At 35.8% G+C, this 20,071-nt stretch overlaps 2 protein-coding genes and 1 long non-coding RNA gene across 3 annotated transcripts in view; 2 read left to right on the top strand and 1 right to left on the bottom strand.

Moving 5' to 3' along the window:
* The first annotated feature begins 518 nt into the window (after positions 1-518).
* Positions 519-1,650, top strand: LOC149502500 (uncharacterized). The gene is made up of 2 exons (XR_016323395.1): positions 519-652; positions 908-1,650. It is a non-coding gene; the product is annotated as an uncharacterized LOC149502500 (long non-coding RNA).
* A 3,029-nt stretch (positions 1,651-4,679) lies between these two features.
* LOC149502497 (uncharacterized) overlaps positions 4,680-20,071 on the bottom strand; it is a 37,272-nt gene continuing 21,880 nt past the window's right edge. Inside the window, exons 13-22 of the mRNA XM_089729061.1 lie at positions 15,723-15,898; positions 14,866-14,921; positions 13,359-13,501; positions 12,276-12,460; positions 11,369-11,466; positions 10,353-10,588; positions 8,715-8,950; positions 7,979-8,085; positions 5,732-7,703; positions 4,680-5,668 (exon numbers count right to left, since the gene is read on the bottom strand). Coding sequence (XP_089585187.1) covers positions 4,843-5,668; positions 5,732-7,703; positions 7,979-8,085; positions 8,715-8,950; positions 10,353-10,588; positions 11,369-11,466; positions 12,276-12,460; positions 13,359-13,501; positions 14,866-14,921; positions 15,723-15,898 — 4,035 coding nt within the window. The 3' untranslated portion in view covers positions 4,680-4,842. The remainder of the gene's footprint in view (positions 5,669-5,731; positions 7,704-7,978; positions 8,086-8,714; positions 8,951-10,352; positions 10,589-11,368; positions 11,467-12,275; positions 12,461-13,358; positions 13,502-14,865; positions 14,922-15,722; positions 15,899-20,071) is intronic.
* Positions 16,215-17,653, top strand: LOC149502499 (dynein regulatory complex subunit 2). The gene has a single exon (XM_089728942.1). It carries the CDS (start codon positions 16,259-16,261, stop codon positions 17,651-17,653), a length of 1,395 nt encoding a protein of 464 aa, XP_089585068.1. The 5' UTR covers positions 16,215-16,258.

Raw genomic sequence — 20,071 nt, 5'->3', positions numbered from 1 at the left:
GTCGCTTAGAAATAATTGTGTATGTAGACAAATGAAGCAAACCGACTTTGTTATAAATATAGGTTCGATGTATCGTAAAGGATTGCTAATATCGCTCGTACACTTCGAATCTTATCCTAAAAATTGCCAGATGTCTGAATAAATTATTTTAATATTACTGTGAACAGAAATTGAAAGTGAATATTGAAATTCCGAATCTTACAGCTAATGTCAGTGATCCAACCTCTGAGGAAGTTTAATGCCGATACCCTACTGGACTTTTGGTAAAATGCAAAAACAGGGTAAATGTTTCCCTCAAGTTGCTCCACAAGGCTGTCGGCGGCAATTTGGGCTGTTCTTTCTCGCCACTGCGCAACTCTGGTAATTAGCCCAAAGCGCGAAAAATATTGATCTCTTTAACCCTTAATCAAATAACGGGAAGTATTTTCCCACCTCCAAAAATCTTTCTTTTTTCATAAACAGCAACATTGACCAATACCAGTCTTAACAAAATAAATCTCGGATGTAATTCTTTTTTTTTTGTTTGGCAGCACTTTAGTGACGGTTAGTTTAAGTCGCCGTGAGCTAATGTCAAAGTCAAAAATTGCCCGTTTTTTTGAAAGTGGTCGGAGTGCAACGTTATTTTTTTGGAAATTGTTAAGAAAAAAATCTGGTAAGTACATGAACTTATTGTCAACTTAAACTAGACTCATTTTTCAAGGTTTTGGCTGTAAAATAACATTGATAACGTTATAATTTGACGGAAAAATATACTATTTAAAATGTGGGAATTTATTTCCCCTTGTCTGTTACTGACATGAAAAAATTCAAACTATATATATAAAATGTTTATCTGTCCAATGGGAATCACTTTGTAGGTTTTGGTTTTTTTATTTTGTTATTATATATGATTTTTTATGATTTTCAGCTATTTCAAAATGGAAAAAATAAATAAAAGACCACTCTCAAAGAAAGAACTCGAAATATGCATAGAAAATTTAGCGGATCTTTCAGATTTGTCCGAATGCGATGAAGAAGACGATCCTTGTTACGAAAATAGTATCCATTCTCCTTCTGTACACCTAGACCAACCAGATGCTCAGACAGAAAGTCAAGGAAGTACTGGATGAGACTTTTGTTTTTCTTTTTTGACGCCTCAATAATAAATGCGTATATCACCTACAATCATACACATATACCAACGCTGCATGGACATCGCGAATTCAGGTTGCGTTTAGCACGTTCACTGATCAATAGCTACACCACCAGAAAAGAAAACATCCAAAGTGTCGTTTATAAAAACAAAAAAGGTGGAGTTTTCGGAGTGCCGGATGAAATCCGTCTGATGAATGTGGGTATTCACATGCCGGACGTAATACAAACTTATAAGAGATGCAGGTTTTGTAGCACGAAAAAAATAGAAAAGAGGACCAATATACAGTGTTCAACGTGTCAAGTAGCCCTGTGTGCCAAAATATGCTTTAAATCTTTTCACGCTGCTCCTTCTCAGTAATTTATCTAACCTATTTTGTGTTTTTTTCTTTCCTATTATTGTCCCACTGCTGGACAAAGATCTCATCCAAACATAGTATATATGTTATACGTATAAGAGTACTTATTATTAATTGTATCTTTGTAAAGCTTAGTAAGTAATGAAATATTTCTGAATAATTATTGTTTTTTATTGTCTAAAAAAAAAATATTTACAAAAATCTGTGGCAAATCCGAGGTACTAACTAGTCTAAAAAATACTCCAAAACAATCTTAAGTGGTAACGGATAACGGGAACTATTTTCCCATTTGGCGATTTTTGTGTTTGCGAATACGAATAAGGGGAAATAATTTCCCACCGAAAAACACCCCCTTCCCTCCACTTTTTCGAAATTCCACTAAGATTTTTGGAATCTACGGACCTATTTTACTTAAAAACCAACCTTACTTTTAATTTATCTCACAAAAAGTTCCGTGTTTGATTAAGGGTTAAACTGCTTCCAACATATGTACGACTGAAGTCCTATCACAAAACATCCGAAATATGAGTTGTCTGAGTCACGGCTTCAGTATCCGCTTAACATCAGGTGGGCCGAACCCCACAATACAAGAACGTCATCCACGTAGTGTTTAATAAATATAATAAACGCGCTCGCCTTAAATCGGTCTTGTTCATTTAAGAATGAACATCTAGACGAGGAACTTCTCCATGTTCAAAAAGATACTACAGCGCTAACGCGCTCTATTTCGACAAAGCGGCGCGACATGATAATTTTCTCTTGTCGCTGCCGCCGCTAATAACATTTCCGACCCAGGCTACGGGGCAACGCACAGCCGCCGTCAAACGGAACATATTGTATGCGCTACTGAATGTGGCGTACACAACTTGAGATTTAGATAGGAAGAAATCACTGATAGTCAAAGAATATCCGTTTATTACATACTTCGCTAACAAGTAACTAATTCTATCTATGTATGTTGATGTGGTGAGTACCGCTGTATATGAACGACGTGCTGAACGTGTACTGGCGCTTTATACTACGATTTGAGTAAAGCGATGTAAAAGTGCTGATGTAAATGCGCGCGTGCCCTGTACGATTCATGATTCGTATACATATCTTGTCGGGCAGGCGAAGTAAAATGTCCCTTAGAAATAAGGTGACACTCTACATAACTTGCATACGCCCCGTCATGACCTATGCAAGTGTAGTGTTAGCTCACGCGGCCCGCACTCAAAATCATTCCAAATTATTCAATCCCGTTTTTGCAGGATAGCCGTCGGAGCCCCGTGGTTCGTCAGGAAGATCGACCTCCATGACGACCTGGACCTAGAGTCCATCAGTAAGTATATGCATTCTGCGTCGATGCGCCACTTCGATTAAGCGGCACGACACGAGAACCCTCTCATCGTGGCCGCTGGTAACTACATTCCCGATCCTGCGGATAGAATGGAAAGCAGTCGACGTCGCCGCAAACACGTCATTTCGGATCCTCCCGATCCACTAACGCTGCTTTTAGGTACTACAAGCACCGGTCACCGTTCGCGTCGAACCCGTCGCTTGCGACGAAGGGCTCGACGAGTAAATTAACCCTCAGACACAGCCCACTCAGTTTCTCGCCGGATCTTCTCAGTGGGTCGCGTTTTCGATCCGGTGGTAGATTCTGCGAAGCACGACTCTTGCTATGGTTCGTGTTAGCAACTTCGTCAGGTTTGAGCCCCGTGAGCTGACCTACTAGTTAAGGTTCCGCTGAAATAGCCTCAAGGCTATCAGCTTAAGTAGGAAAAAAAAAACTTGTCGGATCCCCCGGACCCGCTCTGTACTTTTAGGTTCCTCGAGCACAGGTCAGCGTGCACTAACAGTCCACTGAGTTTGTCGACGGATCTGCTCAGTGGGTCGCGATTCCGATCCGGTGGTAGATGTTGCGACTGCTGTTACTAGGGTTGGTGTTCTCTCAGGTTAAGTCCGTGAGCTCACCTATCCATCCGCGCGAAGCTGGAATAGCGCCTAAGACTAGTACTTAATGCTTTCCTGTTTGAAGTGTGGGATCACCGTTATTTAATTGCGTGGTGATGTTAAGAGGCTCCAGTAAACTTTGCTTACCTGCTATCTGCTTGCTGTGGGCCATGAGCTCGACCACTAAATAATGCAATAAAAAAGGACTGCTTCCACAGCGAAAATAATATTGGAATTAGTGCGAAATTATACCATTATCAGTCTTAAGCAGAACATCGTCAGAAAATTAAATGACGCGAAAACAAATAAATAACGACATCGCTCAACTGTTACGAAAATATCCTCTTTTTTCTCCTACCTACGTCGAAAGTTCCGTTTTCGTCCCGCTGTACAGGGAAGAAAGCGTAACTTTTCCTCCCGCTGTACAGGGAAGAAAGTGTAACTTTTTCTCCCTGGGTACAAGTGCGCATGCGCGTTAGTGTCTACGTCTGCTCTCACGCACCTAAAGCTCTCCGCCATTGTTGTGCTCGGGTGATTTGCAATATTATGTTTAGTGTAAAAGTGAAATAAACAAAAGGTAACAAAATTTAATAGTGAAGTATTAAACAAAGATGAGTTCATCAGACAGTTCTTATTCAATTAGTAGCAGTTTATTTAAAAATTAAAACAGTTAAATTGTTTTTTTTATGAGTACCCCGGGCCAGGGCTTCGCCCCTAGACCCCACCGGGGCTTCGTCCCGGGACCCCGGCTCGATACTCCACGATCTTTCGGCCTGGTAGGAGAAAAAATAGTATGTGCACCGCGGGAGAAAAGTTGGACATTTCCTCCCGCGTGTAAAATTGCCACCCGAGCCGAAGTCGAGGGTGGCAAACACGCTGGAGGAAATGTCCAACTTTTCTCCCGCGGTGCACAATGTACTATTTTACACCGAGCTTATACTGTCACTCAATCTATAAATTCAACATATCTACGTTTACTCAGAAAAGGTTAATTAGAAACAACCTCAATCTTTTTTTATTTTATTTTATTCGCTGTTTATTGAATTGGGGGTAGGATTAAATAGTGATGAACAATCTGCGGTTCACTAGGATACAGTAAAGAAATCTAGTCTTGAAAATAATCGACAAAAGTACATACAATCTTGTTTGTTAATACATAAAATTCTGAGCTTTTTATTAAAATGTATTTCTTCTTACATTTTTACTAATATACACAGTATATGTGCAACAATTCGACAAACTCGAGATATTTTTTTTGGAAATAATACCTATATTAACTAAAATGCACCAAATCTTAATAAATACAAGGTAGTGTAGTAATCTTAATAATAGATAGCGTCGTTAAGTAACGTTAATAATAATTATTGGTACAATAATTGCACTTAATAATAAATGACTAACAGAATAGGAAGCCAGATTAATGGTTCATTTTCATTTTATCTTTTCGGTCTATTTTAAACTGTTCTAATATACGTTTAGCACTTACAGATTGATTCGATAATCGAAATGTTTCTTGATCCATTACTGAGAAAGGCTGAACAGAATTCATTTCAAAAGATAATGGGCTAACCGAATCGTAAGTATTGATAGATGTCGTTTCTAAATTATCAGGAGTTAAATTAATGTCATCTGTATCAAAAAATGCTGTTTCGGTATTTTCGTTTCTAGTATTATTACTCGAATACTGACTTTGAAATTTCGGTTCCGTGTTACATTCAGAATCTAAAACTGGAGAATAATTTGAGACGTAATCTGAGAATTCCTGTGGTGGTGGTATAATCGGGTCAACTTCGATGTTTTCATTACATTGCAGTAATAAGGTTTTTGGGTCAAACATAGATTGGTCTATATTGTAATTATTAGGTTCATTTTGGAAATTTAAACTAGGGATATAATACTCTTCATTGACTTGTTCGACTTCATTTAGTATTAAATCTGGTACATTTAATTCACAACGGCGTTTGATAACGTCTTTATCTTCAACAACATTTATCAAATTCTCATTTTTATATGGCATATCGGAATTATCGTTTTTTTGGTTCAACAACCGGGAATAAGTATACGGTGTTTCTTTGCTACTCGTGTCAGCCACTATCAATGAATCAGGGATAGGAATGTTTACATTATCTATCTCGGTAATCCTGAATGGTCGTTCAGATTTTGGATATCCTTTTCTGAATTTGCTTACTTCTGTCACGTTTGAAACATATTGATCTTGAATATCTTCTTTTCTTTCCCTTTGGCTGAAACCCCAGTATCGAATTAACCATTAAGCCGATAAAGATCTATAGTATTTTAAGACTTACCTTAATATTTGGCTGTATTTCCGGAGTACTTTGGCAATTTTCATGTTTTGTTTCGTGGAGCTTTCCTTGATAGATTCTATTTTACGATTCGATATTGGATCGCAGTCAATTTCATTATAATTAGTCGAATCACAGGAATCCATCGAACATTGTTCGTTACTTTTCACGCCACTTGTTACGTTCAATGCTAATTTATTTTCTGCTTTATATCTATCTAAATTGTTGCATCTAATTTCATTTCTGTGCGAAGATTTATCAATATTATCACCGTTTGAAAAAAAATTGTAGGTGTCTTGGTTTGTTTCTGTATCTAGAGAAGACTGTTTTTTCTTCTCCATTACATTCATTTTTAATTCCGAAGAATGTGAATTCACCACATCTAAATTTGAATTCGAACTGAAATTTGTCAATGCTTTTTCATTTTTCCAATCCGTCGTTTTTTTGGCCACTATTTCAGTTATGTCCAAATCTACCTTCAGTTTCCTAATAACTCGAACGCAGTAGTCCGGCATGTTTTTACTACATACATCAACTTTTGTAGCCGTATAAGAATAGCTTTTTATAGATTCTTCGTTAGTACTAAATCTGTTATTTGTTTTCCAAGTATCGTCGTTTTCAGATTCACTACCTTTGTTCATTATTCTGTCAGTAGTTAGTTCATTAGAACATTGACCTTCGTTAGCACTACGATCAGCATTTTTTGAATAATCGTTTCCGATATTGTCATAACTATTAACGATGTTCGCATGTAATGGAGGTGTAATGATTTCTTCGAAATTTTCTAGATTTCTTTTCATCTCATCTAAAGTCAGTTTTTGTTTTTGTTCATTATTTTTGTTTGTAACTTCACCTTCACGGGTATTAAATTCTTCAAATTGATGACTGTCAAGACTAAGATCGTTGAAATTATCAGCCAATCTATTTGCCAAGGGTTTGTTTCCCGAGACACATGGATAAGATTCTAATGCAGCACATTTTTCAGTGTTTTCGTGCGTTTCTTCGTGTTTGTTGTTGATTTGAAGGTTGTTTGAATTTTCAGACAAAATTCTGTGATTATTAGACATCAAAACATCTTCATCTCGATTTGTAGCAGCTGATCTTTGACTGTAACCATCAGCCTCCATTTCCGATAATTCTTTTTGTTCTAATAGTTCTGTAAGGCCTAGTTTTAGGACATCTGCCTCTTGACGAGTGTCCTTCAAATACTTGGACAAACCGTACTTGATAGCTTCTGAAAAGCCAGTATCCGTTTTCGAAGAATTTTCTTCTTCAGTGTCACTCAAACCTACATTTTTTTGGAGCAAATCTATAAAGTTATAATTAGATATTGGTGGCTTCCTAGCTCGGCTGACTGGTGTTTTATATCTTAAAACACTAGTTAGTGTGTTTGGTTTTTCAACTTTTTTAGTTACAAGATTTGTGGTATACATTTCTTTCGAGTTATTGTGTTTTACCTCTCTATTGGACATTTCATTTTCGATTTTATTCAGCAAGATATTTATATTATTAACGTCGTTGTATTGATCTGACATAAAGTCATCTCCGTCAATGTCTTGAGCTGCAGTATTGAATTTTATTTGATTTATTTTTGCCGACCCATCTTCTATTGAACCTTTATTTTCAAATTTTGGATTAGGACTGTCTGTGTTTTTTGACTGAGTAAATTCTTGTAATATTTTATTCGAAACGAGTACACTCTTATTGAAATCGTTTTTAAGTTCTCTAGAAGTGACACCAAACGACTCTTTACGAGAATTAAATTTTTCTACAATAGCATAGTCACGTTTTTTCTTTTCCTTCGGTTCTGTTATGTCATTATTATTCTTTCTCTTTCGATATTTGAAGGTATCCGTTATAGTGGCTTGTTTCATTGTTTGTTTATTTATTTCTGTACCAGACGTAGTTAAGTTAGCATTGGTACAAGGTGTATTCAAGTCATTAAAGACATGCTCACAATGATCATCAATACCAACTGTAACAAGAGATTATGGAAGGTATACACGCTGTATAATTCAATCAATAAAATTAGTTTTAATGAATAAACGGTTTGATGTTGCGTTTACTGTATTCATTCAACCCCGCACCTAATGGGCGCGTGGGGTCCGTGGGACTGGTCTGCGACTGCGGACCGCGGGCCCAAGGATACGAATTTCGGAACCCAACCAACTGAACGACTCTTTTGCACTCTAGGAAATAGAAAGTTGACGAACAAGACAAAATGTATGTAATTAATAAATTTCAACATACCAAAATTGGAGCTGATGCAATGAGCAAAGATTTTATGTTCGAAGCTGTGTTTCCGGGTAATTTCGTACGTGATGCTTCCATCGTACACACTTATCAAATCTTTATCTCTGCATGTAATTGCATAGACATGTTATTATATAAATTAATATGGAACGTAAGGTTTTATGGACGAACAAAGTTCGGAATATAATACACTTTTAGTCATTAAAGTATGAGTATATAATATTGTATAGACTTATAAGACTATAATGTATTTTCAGCAATTATTAAGAATTACATATAAAGCTATTTTAGTAATTACTATAGACATGATAGCATACAAAATTATTTCGACAATTATTAGGACATGCACACAAAGGGTTTCATAAGTCTGTCAGAGAATTACACAACAAATAGACGAGTCCTTTGCAAATCATGAATTTCAGGATTATAACGGACCGTTTTAAAAATGCAGTTTTTATTTCAGAATATTATTGAGTCGTCTTAATCATCGCCCTGAAAATCTGAATCGTAATTTCTTAAACACCTATTTCATGTTTTCTAATCTACGTCTCAGTATAGTAAACACCACTTTTGTTTAGATATATATCTATAATACATACAGCGTTGTCCTTTTATATTAGCTGTCGTTCCGGTTCAAATCTCAGAAAAACGATACGCAGTACTTCAATAATTTGACTAGGTTCATTTTTACTTTGTAACTAAATATCTAAATTAAAATAACGACTAAACTAACTTGAAAGAACTGATGTGTAACAAATAATTTTGGGAATCGCCAACTAAAATATAACTTTTGTGTGATTCGCCCGCAGTCAAATTTTCTAGATTCTCCGATAAATAAGATTGGTTTAACAATATTAATTTGATTGTCAGCGTTCGACTGTCGACAGGAGTTGCTGTTATCTGATATTTAGGTAGTAAACTGACTTGTTTGCGAATAACGTTACCAGCCGGCGGACCTTTGTTCATTATCTGTTGATAAGAAACAATTTTCAAACGCTTTAAATTGAAGAGTTCGCGATTTAACCAATGCTTAACGGCCATGTTAGAAGAATTCATGATTTCACCGATGCTAAATGGGCATGTGCCCCTCATTCTGCTCTTAACACTGAGCGCATGAATAATTCTTGGTGTAAACAAAAAAGACTAACCCGTGAGGTTTTCTGACTAGCTCTATCGCCAGTACTCAAGAAGGGAAATAGAGGATCCAGTAGAAGATGTGAGGAAAAATATGATAAAGAAGCAAGAAATTAGTAGTAGGTACTACTAGAGACTAGTGGTGGGAAACGATATTGCATCATCAGCGTACAGACATTCACCACTGGACATAGACCTCGCCCAAGGTTTAATGAAAAGCTAGAAACAAACTATTGCACAAAACAGTTCTTGAATTATTGAAAACTTTTTTAGTACCATTGTTATTTGAAACTCGATGGAACAAACGAAAAACGATCTTATGAGAGACAAAGATAACCTTTCGGGTTTTTAGGTAATCTTTAGGGCTTAAGAGAATGAGTTCGGTGATTATTTCTGAAGGTTCCACTTCTACCGTGTGTGAACTGCAGACATATTTTTCGTTTTGATAAGTAGGTATATATTCGTGTAACCTAATACTTCGTTCTGCACACCTCGAACTTAGATTGGGATCACCTTTTCCCTATAAAATCGCTTTTGTTCGGATTCGTTTTTTTTCTTTTTTCCTACCTAAACTTGAGAGGCTATTTCAGCGTAACCTTAACTAGTAGGTGAGCTCACGGGGCTCAAGCCTCACGACGTTGCTAACACTGGCCCTAGCAAAAGCCGTGCTTCGCAGAATCTACCACCGGATCGGAAACGCGCCCCACTGAGAAGATCCGGCGAGAAACTCAGTGGGCTGTGTCTGTGGGCCGGATTCGTGTTTTTTATTGCACCGATTGTGTTTAGGAATTCACTGCCCATCTCCAGTCAAGTTGTTACCCAGGATCATCGACTGCAATGTGTCTCAGCTGTATAACGACTATTTCACCAATAAAACCGGATCGGATCGAATGTTTTATTTGCTTTAGAGAGACGAAGACCAGTGCTACCAACTCAAACGCTACTCTTCTAACCTTCCGTTTATATCATTAATTTTTTTTATTGCTTGGATGGATGGACGAGCTCACAGCTCATTTGGTGTTAAGTGGTGACTGGAGCCCATAGACATCTACAACGTAAATGCGCCAACAACCTTGAAATATAAGTTCTAGGACCGCAGTATTTTAGGCTTTACAAAGGCAGTGCCCTTCAAACCGAAACGCACTACTGCTTCACGGTAGAAATAGGCAGGGCGGTGGTACCTACCCGTGCGGACTCACAAGAAGTCTTACCACCAGTAAACTACTAACTAACTTACCCTTTCCAAGTCCCTCGGATGGCTTTCTTCTAAAAGCATAAAATTATTTTTTCCCGCAGTAGCCAACAGAGTGCTAAACGTGGGACCGATTCCTTTCAACTGTCTACTGACAAACGTCGAGTTCTCCCACATGTGAGCCGTTACGCATTTAGCTAAGATCAAAGAGTTCAATATGGCAGAGTAAAAACGCAGGTTCCTTGAAATTAATTCTGGTTGAGTTGCGTATGCCACTAAACCTGTAATTACAAGTTTTTTTTTAAATTATTTTTTAATGCATCACGAAAAAAGAGCGGCTTGCCTAGTGTTAAGTGATTATCACATATCACAACGTGAAAATTGTCACTTACTTTGAAAACTATAGTATAGAATTTTTAATGGAACGTTTCATTATGTAAGTAAATTGATTTGGCTGACAATTTTACTACCTATTTCTAACTCACACCAACTCTATTGGGTAAGTAAAGTGGGCATTTTATTTGCAAATCATGATACCATTAAGTTTGTAGTAGATGTCCATAGAATAGAAGATATACTATGACAGATAATCTTGAATCGCGGTAACGTAAATCTCAAGATAAGTTCGCATATATATAAATCTATCTTCATATGTCTATCACAACTACATCACAACCATATTCTGACCGTCGGTGTACCGAATAACCGGTCAAACGATTTTCTATTTATTTTTTGTTTGATGTGGTCGAACTTTATAATTACAATTTATTTTTTTACAAAGAATTATTCTTTAAAACGGTCGATTACAAAACAAAGGTGATAATGAAATAAAATAAAATACATGAAATAAATATAAATCTTGTGGTGTCAGTAATTATTGTCGAATTTCCATTATTGGACAAGCACTGGTTACAGTCAACATAGCTTAGAGTTTGTTGCCCATTCTTCTTAAAAGTGGCGTTTAAAATCACCCTTTAAGGCCTAATCGAACTGATATTAAGCATATGTATTAGAAATTGTATTTATATTGTCTAATAATAAATTCAAATAAAATTACTCACATTTACAAACTCTGTCTGCGATCCTCATTATTTTCATGGCTTCCTGATTCAAAGAGGGATCCGGTATTGGTAGGCAACCAAGTATAGCTTGGATGATGCTGCGTTAAAATCCATCGAAAGTGTACAGTGAATTATGATAAGTTTTAGCTACATTTAAACTCATAGTAATTCATTCAAGGTTGTCTTACATCTTAATAGAATTTGAGAAAGCAGACGCGATTATTTTGTCATGTTGGTATATCACTATTAATACAAACACGTCTACTTTATTACAAAATAAATGACTTAGAAAACGTAAATTCTATTACTGTGTGAAAATTCTATGTGAAGGAAGTTCACAGTTTCCTGATGATGTTTTGTTATTAGCTTTTTGCTTGTAGCTTCACCCGCGTGGACTACGCTTTATATCGCGTGGGCGGAGCCGTACCCAGAGCAGTGGTATAAAAACTAGCCGGCATTATTATTCTTTACCCGGGTAGGTATAAGCTATTTATATATGAATTTTGTTTTTAAATCGATACAGTTGCTTAGGCGTGAAATCTTAGCAAATTGACAGAGCTATTTTAGTATATTAATAATACTATTTATTATGTAACATCTAAAATAGAATAATACAAAAGTTTCCTTTTTTTGCAATGTCGGCTTTCCAAGAAAGAAAGAACCCTTACGGATAATGAACGTAGCATTATTAACATTTGTGTTCCATAGAACTATATGAAAATTGGTCAGCACTTCTGTAGATGTGTTAAAAAAAATTTAATGATCCCCCTTTCAATTCTACTATTTAATATAAATAGATAAAAAGACAGTGGTACATATATGCTCCTCGCTTCTTCGTTTAACTAAATCACGGTAACTGAGAGAATCCAAGATTCGCAACTACCTACTTCGAAAGTTGAATGCATACCAATTGAGTTTCATCTGCCTGGTCGTGATCCTGCCCTTCATGGGGAAGCGTATAGTGGGCGCCGCGTTGTTTCTATTCAAAGAGTTCAAGCAACGGCGCTCGTCCACTCTTAAATGCATGTCGGATAATTCGTGGCTCTCGCAAACTATCGTTAGTAAGCGTTCTAGAGTTTCAGTGCCATCGATCTTGAGGGAAAATAGTGTAAGGATTCCTTTTATTATGGAGTCTTATAACATAGAATACACGAATTCATACAAGTGACATGACGCGAACTCAAAAAAAAAATTAGGTGTCTATGGGTTTTTTTTATTCATATTATAGTAGATTAATCTAGAATGGATAAGCAAGCCTGCGGCCTACCGTAATTTAACTGGTTACCGGATCCTATAGACAATGTCTATGGGTTTTTTTTCATTCATGTTAATCTAGATTAATCTAGAATGGACAATCAAGCTTGTGGCCTCCCGTAATTTAACTGGTTACCGGAACCTATAGACAACGTGAATGCTACCATGTGCCTTGGGACGCATTATTGGAACTCATAGTTGTTTTGCGGCAAAAATATGCATACAATACATCATACCACTAGAAAAAACCTAACTTCGGTAAAAAGTTAATAATTTTATAAAACCAACAAAGTTGTTTAGACAATGTACTGTGTGACAAAGAGCCAGAAAGTAGCTGGAATATTTTAGGTTAAATTTTGACAATAGTGTCTGTCAGATCAATGAGAGAAATAAAAAAACACACAAAAAATTGAGAAAACATAATACTACTGTCCAACATAAGTTTTGAATAAGTTCGTATTCTGTGGGTTTAAGCTTTTTCTGTTGACTTGAAACCTTACAATTTAGGAAAGGTTTCTGACAAAGAACGATTAACATGTAACAGGTGATTTGCGAGTACTCGCAATGAATGTGTGAATATATTTTTATTATATACATAGTTCCCAATCATTTACCTTATAAAAAAATTGTCATTAACATTTCATCATAACGAACGAATATTCAAATAAATTTTTATTTCTAATAATGCACCAATGTAATCAGACACTATACGACATTAGCACCTACATTCACATACCTTCATTATATGTCTCATAGTCTCCAAATCTAGATAATAGATCGACATGAGTCGACCCGCTTCCGTTGACTCAATGCAACTCGCTTCATCCATCGTTATGAGGCCAGACGTGGCCAAACCATTCATAGCTTTTACACATAGCTCTGGAAACGTTGAGTTTGGAAAAGTTTGTGAAATTCGATGTCGAAGTCTCGCAGATTTACGCGCGCTAAATTTGTAAGTTATTAAGAATGAAACAGAATACGTTTTCCCTTGAATAAAATGTTGATTCTGTCACTCTCTGGCACATAAGACACTAATCGATTTTTAGATACGTTGGTACGTAAAATCACAAATCAGCAAACACTGTCGTAGTTATTACAGGAGCTATACCCGGCTCTGCCGGAATTATGTGTTTTATTTATTTATTTATTTATTCAATTCAATACAAAGTCAGGCTTACAGTTTGCACCAAAACGCCTGACTCGTTAACACAAAAAACATTATTAAAATTATTAAATACTATTATGATGCTAAAAACAACATTATTTTGGAAAAAAGTATTCCGCAACCATCAGCAAACACGTCAGAATCCTGGATTTCGGACAGAAATTCGTTTAACAGCGCAATTGCCTTGGCCGTTGGACAGTTCCTAGCTCTACGGGTTCTCAGCCCCGCCAACGCCGCGAATAAGTGGCGGCGACGGCGCACTCCCGCCCGCGCATACTGTTGCGGGACGAATAGTGTCATTTTCCGTAGTGCCAAGGGATGATTACCATAATACAATTATCCTATGTGTTAATCCAGTTTATAAAGTACATCTGTGCGAAATCTCATCCAAATCCATTCATCAAGATGACTTTCAGATGTTTAATATTACTATAGGGTAACTGGTTGTAGGGCGTATAGGAGTAAGTATCACCATCCTGCCTATGTCTACCGCGAGGCAGTTATGTGTTTCGGTTTATAGGGTGTGGGATTCCAATACAACTGGGAATTCGACCTTATACCTATGTCGAGGTGAGCGACGGCAATCACCTTGTGGTATTTATGGGCTGCGGTAATCATTTAACACCAGGTGCGCCCTGAGCTTAATCACCTATCTATGCAACAAAAATAAAACTAATATTTTTTATTACTGCGAACAAACAATTGAACGCCACGCATACCAAATCAATAACTTCAATTAATCGTGATTTAATATACAATAGCCACCACACGTAGCACACGTAAAAAATTGTTATGAATTTGTCAGTTTTATTACCTTTTTTTATATTTATCAAATTATATATATTTATATTCGTGTTTCTAAATGCATGTGTAGAAGCCAATATCATAGTACAACCAAAGTAATCGATATTTTTTTAAATTAGATACTTAACTCTTAACAATCCATAAAGTGGAATATCCGAATCACTGAATTCCTTTGAGCACGCGTAAACCATACGAGACAATAACACGTTAACTATACAACGAAATAAAACAAAACGTGTCAAAAGTAGGTTAGGGCATTTGAGTAGAGGCTCACCTTCAATTTTCTTAGAAATCAAATGCTGTGAAGCCGTCGGTGGTAAACCGAGGTACCTGTCGAATGGTTGTGGAGATTCTATTAACTCAGAATTATTTTACTGATTAACTATGCAACCTTTTTTTTATTGCTTATATGGGTGGACGATCTGACGGGACACCTGGTATTTATAGTTATATAGCTATATACTTTATATATTTTCAATGCCCATGTGAAATCAAGGAGAGCTTACTAGACGTTAATGTTTCTGTTTTTTCATTTGTTTCTTTCTCGTTTTGCTAATAATAAGTACCTTCATAGACATAACCGAGTGACCAGAATTAGCCATCGAGAAATTGCCTTAAATAACGATCGTGTTGATTCCGATTTATTTTTATTTTTTATTGCTTAGATGGGTGGACGAGCTCACAGCCCACCTGGTGTTAAGTAGTTACTGGAGTCCATAGACATCTACGACGTAAATGCGCCACCTACCTTGAGATATAAGTTCTAAAGTCATAAGTATAGTTACAACGGCTGCCCCACCCTTCAAACCGAAACGCATTACTGCTTCACGGCAGAAATAGGCAGGGTGGTGGTACCTACCCGCGCTGACTCACAAGAGGTCTCACCACCAGTAATTACGCAAATTATATTTTTGCGGGTTTTTGATTTTTATTACACGATGTTATTCCTTTACCGTGGAAGTAAATAGTAAACATTTTACCATTTTTTAATATTTCACATTTACCTTATTACCAATAGTAACCTCAGTCAGTTCTCGGAAATAGTGATATAGGGCTGATAAAAAGGATCAAAACTTGTAATTAGCTTAATAATAAGAGTGTTTCTTTTAAATTGTAGTTTGTTATTTTTACCTTTTTGGATCCTTAGCTGCTCTAACGTTTAAAAATGTCGAACTCAACCATTGAACGCATTGAGAAACATCTCCGACCGTCTTCAAAGCTACCTCACTGTTAAGGTTTTCAGGTAAACGTTTATGTAAATAGCTTTGCAATGGTTCGCTCCCACCTACTAGTGCTTGGTAACGAGGCTGTTGAAAGAAAGACGACTTTAATACGAAGAGGTTGGTTAAGTTCGATATAGATTAATTGAATCTTTTTCTATTAACAAACGAATGTCCTGCTAAAGGATTTATCTGCAGTGTGCAATTTTTTACTACTATATGCATCGATTCATATAGATCAATAGAGATTGGATACTTTTTAGGAAATTTTATGACAACACCCATTTGATTGACGACATATAAGAAATAATGGATGTCAAAATAAAGTAGCATTTTCGAAAATTTCGTAAGAAATCACGTTCTATGCTACAAATAATAAAAAAAAGAGACTGAAATATTTACACTAATTTTAATCTCTTTAAAAATAAATAAAAGATAAAAATAAAAATGGCACCAAGTAAAGCAGAGAAAAGGGCTAAGAAAGAAGCGAAGAGATTACAAAAATTAAAAGCTGAGGCTGAGGCACGAAAAAAAATAAAACGTGAGGAATTACAACGAGAAATGGCAGCACAGGCGATGAAGAAAGGCGAAATAGACAAAACTTGGAAGGAAATAATGCTAAAGATTAAAGAGCCAGTATTTAAACAAGATATTGAAATCATGTGGCATACATTTGAACGGGCTTATGATAAAAAAGATCACCTCATAAAGTACATTATTAAGTTGATGAACATAGCGGATGATCAATTTCAAAGAACTGTTGCTAGTTTTTGTGACACAATTGATACCATGATTATTAAGTTTCTTGCTGATTTGGACGGGATGTCAATAGAGAACAATAGTAGAACTGGTGCACTTTTAAAATCTGGAGAAGTCGATGCAGCAAAAATTTCAACAGACCATGATTGTGCAGAATCACATCTTCAGTTGTTACTATATCATGCTCACACTACTTCCGATGCGCTTGCTTGGTCTACCAGAGGAGAAAATTTAGTAAAAGAAGATGAGGACAGAAACAACTATGCTAGTGAACGCGAAAACTTACGGGCCCTATTAGAAAATAATTATAGTAACATGTGGGACGATTACAAAGCAGTGCTTAAGCAATACGTCATAGAAACAGCTGATAATCAAAAGCAGGTACGTAAACTTCGTGTTAAAGAAAATTTAATGGCCGACATTATTGCATCTCAGGCAAAGAAAATTGCAAATAGTGATGGAATGCTCAAGCGCCTTCGCACAGAACTTTCAGCTTACGAATCCGGGACCAAGCAAGCAGTTTTTAGGGATCGTAGAAATAGACATAGAGCTGCTTGTCATCGTCTTAAGAAAAATCTGTACGATGGAGTCGCAATCGATATGAGACAATTGGCAAAATTGGTGCGAGATTCTGATGATGCAGTAGAATGGCTGGAATCGGCTCATAAAAAAGTTGAAAAAATACTTCGTCTTGCTGCTTTATGCCGTAAATTTGAAACACAACGCGAAAAAGTGTTGCCTTTTGGTATTAATGACCCATACTCACCAACACAGTCACAGATTAATGTTCGGAAACAACAATCAGATGATTCGCTAGTCGTTAATGCTATGGCCACTACTTGTGGTTTAACTCGATTGTGGCAGAAGATATCGAAAGTAGAGCTATCCAAAAGAGCACTTATGCGAGAGAAAATCTTGTTAGAACACGAAAACGCGATCATAAGATCGAGAATTACTGAATATAACGAAAACAAATTTGCACCAGAAACACAAAATGTTTGTTTATGTACAAAATCTATTCATGAGTCAAACGAACGACCCGTTGCAATTGAAGGTGCTTTAGAAAAGCGGAACTTTGTTTGATGTAATCCATTACAACTATTACCCAAAATAAAAGCATCTTACGGCTTATTTTAGTATTTGTATTTACTTCAAATGCAATTCTAAAGGTTCTTGATTATCTTTGAGATCGTGAATCGTTCTCGAATCTCGTAAGAGATATAAGCTTCGTGTTTTGTAAGAGGCTAATGCAAATAATGGCATTTTGACTTTTCCACTTAAATAAAATGTAATCGTTCACCAACACACCAAACTATTCCTTTATAAGAATTTCTTTAATGATTACATATCCAAATTTTGTCCTTAATCCAATTTTTATAATTACCAGTGTTTCATACATACTTTAACTTTATTCACAGATTAGTTTTGTAAAATTGTTACTTTTAACAAAAAAAAATTTTTAAGTTTATCGTTCGAACGAATTTCACTATCGGAATGCCAATTCGGAAGACATCAACAAGGCCTCCGACTCTCTCAAACATGAGCTCAAATTACAACACTCAGCTATTACCGCGATAGGCAAATATCCTTTTTTGAATAGCGGAGGACGAAATAATGAATGTATTCTAAATTTTTTTTTTGCCTATACCTGATGTGTCGATGTGTCGTTAATGTAAATAAGTTGACCTGTTTATGCGAGTATCTCAAAATTTGACTTTTATTAGTTTAATACTGACTCACCTTTCAAACCAGAATGTCACAAATCTATTAATTGATGGCCGTTATTGCTTGTAAGATAAAGTAAATATGAGCTCAGTAATCAATACTTAAAGCCAAGTTCAAGACCGTGCTTAAAGAATATCATATTCTGAGGTTACTGCAGTTATACATAGTTATATGATATAGCGCAGATTAGACAAGTCACTTTTTTGCTTTGTTTTATTCATGTACATGGAATTTTACTAGCTTAATGGGCAATACGGTGTTTCGTCATCATATTGTCGCTTGACGAAAATATATAAAAATAAACTCATTTCCTTTTTTTTTTTCAATTAACAATTACCCACATCGCCAGATCTGAAAGGTGCCTAAGTAAGTTAGGTCTGAATACATTAAAAATTTTTTTATATTTTGAATAACATAGTTTTAGCAAGTATAATAAATAAAGTCGACAAGTTCGGACAAGACAAGAAACTTATTAATTATTCGTTCCGCAAACGATTGAGAACAGAATGGTTGGTATCAATTGGTTTTTATTAACAAGACTGCTAAAATATGTTTGGTAGGTCGTATTTTGAGCCTAAACGGGTAATTTTATACTATTTTTCCTATTTCATATTTTAATTATTCATACGTTCCAGTTCAAAACATAGGTCACCTGTTTAAGACTTTGAATTCGTATCAAATGGGGTGGCGGCATTTAAAGTCCTATAAATTAAGGTAACCGTTTGATGATATATTGATACTTGATACTACTTGATGGGTCGTGAGCTCATTCACCCATCTATGCAATAATAAAAAATAGTCTCGTCGTTTTATTAAATAGATCATTGTATGGGACAACGTGAATGCAGTCACCTTCGGCTGCTTCGTGGCAGATAATAAGCCGGATGGTAGAACTTTACCCGTGTGAGCTTATAATACGCCCAGCCATGAGCAAATTTTAACGTTTTAAATAACATCGGGTATTTTGCTAAAATGAATTTCTCATTAATTTAGTTTCTCAATTACATAATTTTAATATTTTTGTAATTGTGGACGCGCGGGAGAATTGGTGTCATACATAAAAAGTGAACTGTAATACTATTGTATAATTTATCACTTAATTCAATACACAAAGTGTAATGAAAATAATAGATTGTATTTATCGAAATGGTGATCATACTTCACAGTTACTATGTTATTAAATGGAGACCTTGCTCTTCGCGTGTAGGTAATGTCAAAAGTAGGTGAACACTCAATGAAATAAACCACTGTGATATGAATCTTTCACACGTGATTTTAAAGGATTTTTAATTTTGCAACAGTATATGTAATAACCGCTAAGAAGTAGTTTAAAAAAGTCACGCGACATGATAATTTGATTTGATTAAATATTTCTTTTTGATGCTCCTACTTCCGAAATAATACGAGAGCACTAATAAATTAAAACCTTTTATTTTCTACATCCAAACGATTCTTATATTATGTTAATGTCTAAGGTGACATCTTTTCGGTATCCATTATTTGTACACAAAGTACTTAATAAGCATCTTAATTCCTGTTTTATTATTTTTATGAACTTTAAAAGTATCCTCTTAATTTATGTTTATTTGCTTCAATATTATTTGGGTAATTTTGTTAAACATATTTTACTGCTAATATATTGTCATTTTTTTGGAAATAAATGTTATTTGTTATTTATTTACCTTACATTCGCCTTTACAATTATTTAACGATATTAAAATCGATTTACATCTATAAAACATGCCTATCTATGCATATTACAGTATACTTCCTCGT

Source organism: Bombyx mandarina, chromosome 08, assembly GCF_030267445.1.
Source record: "Bombyx mandarina strain Sakado chromosome 08, ASM3026744v2".
In the NCBI taxonomy this organism is placed as follows: Eukaryota; Metazoa; Arthropoda; class Insecta; order Lepidoptera; family Bombycidae; genus Bombyx; species Bombyx mandarina.
The sequence above is the reverse complement of the archived record's forward strand: the minus strand, read 5'-3'. Positions and strand labels throughout refer to the sequence as shown.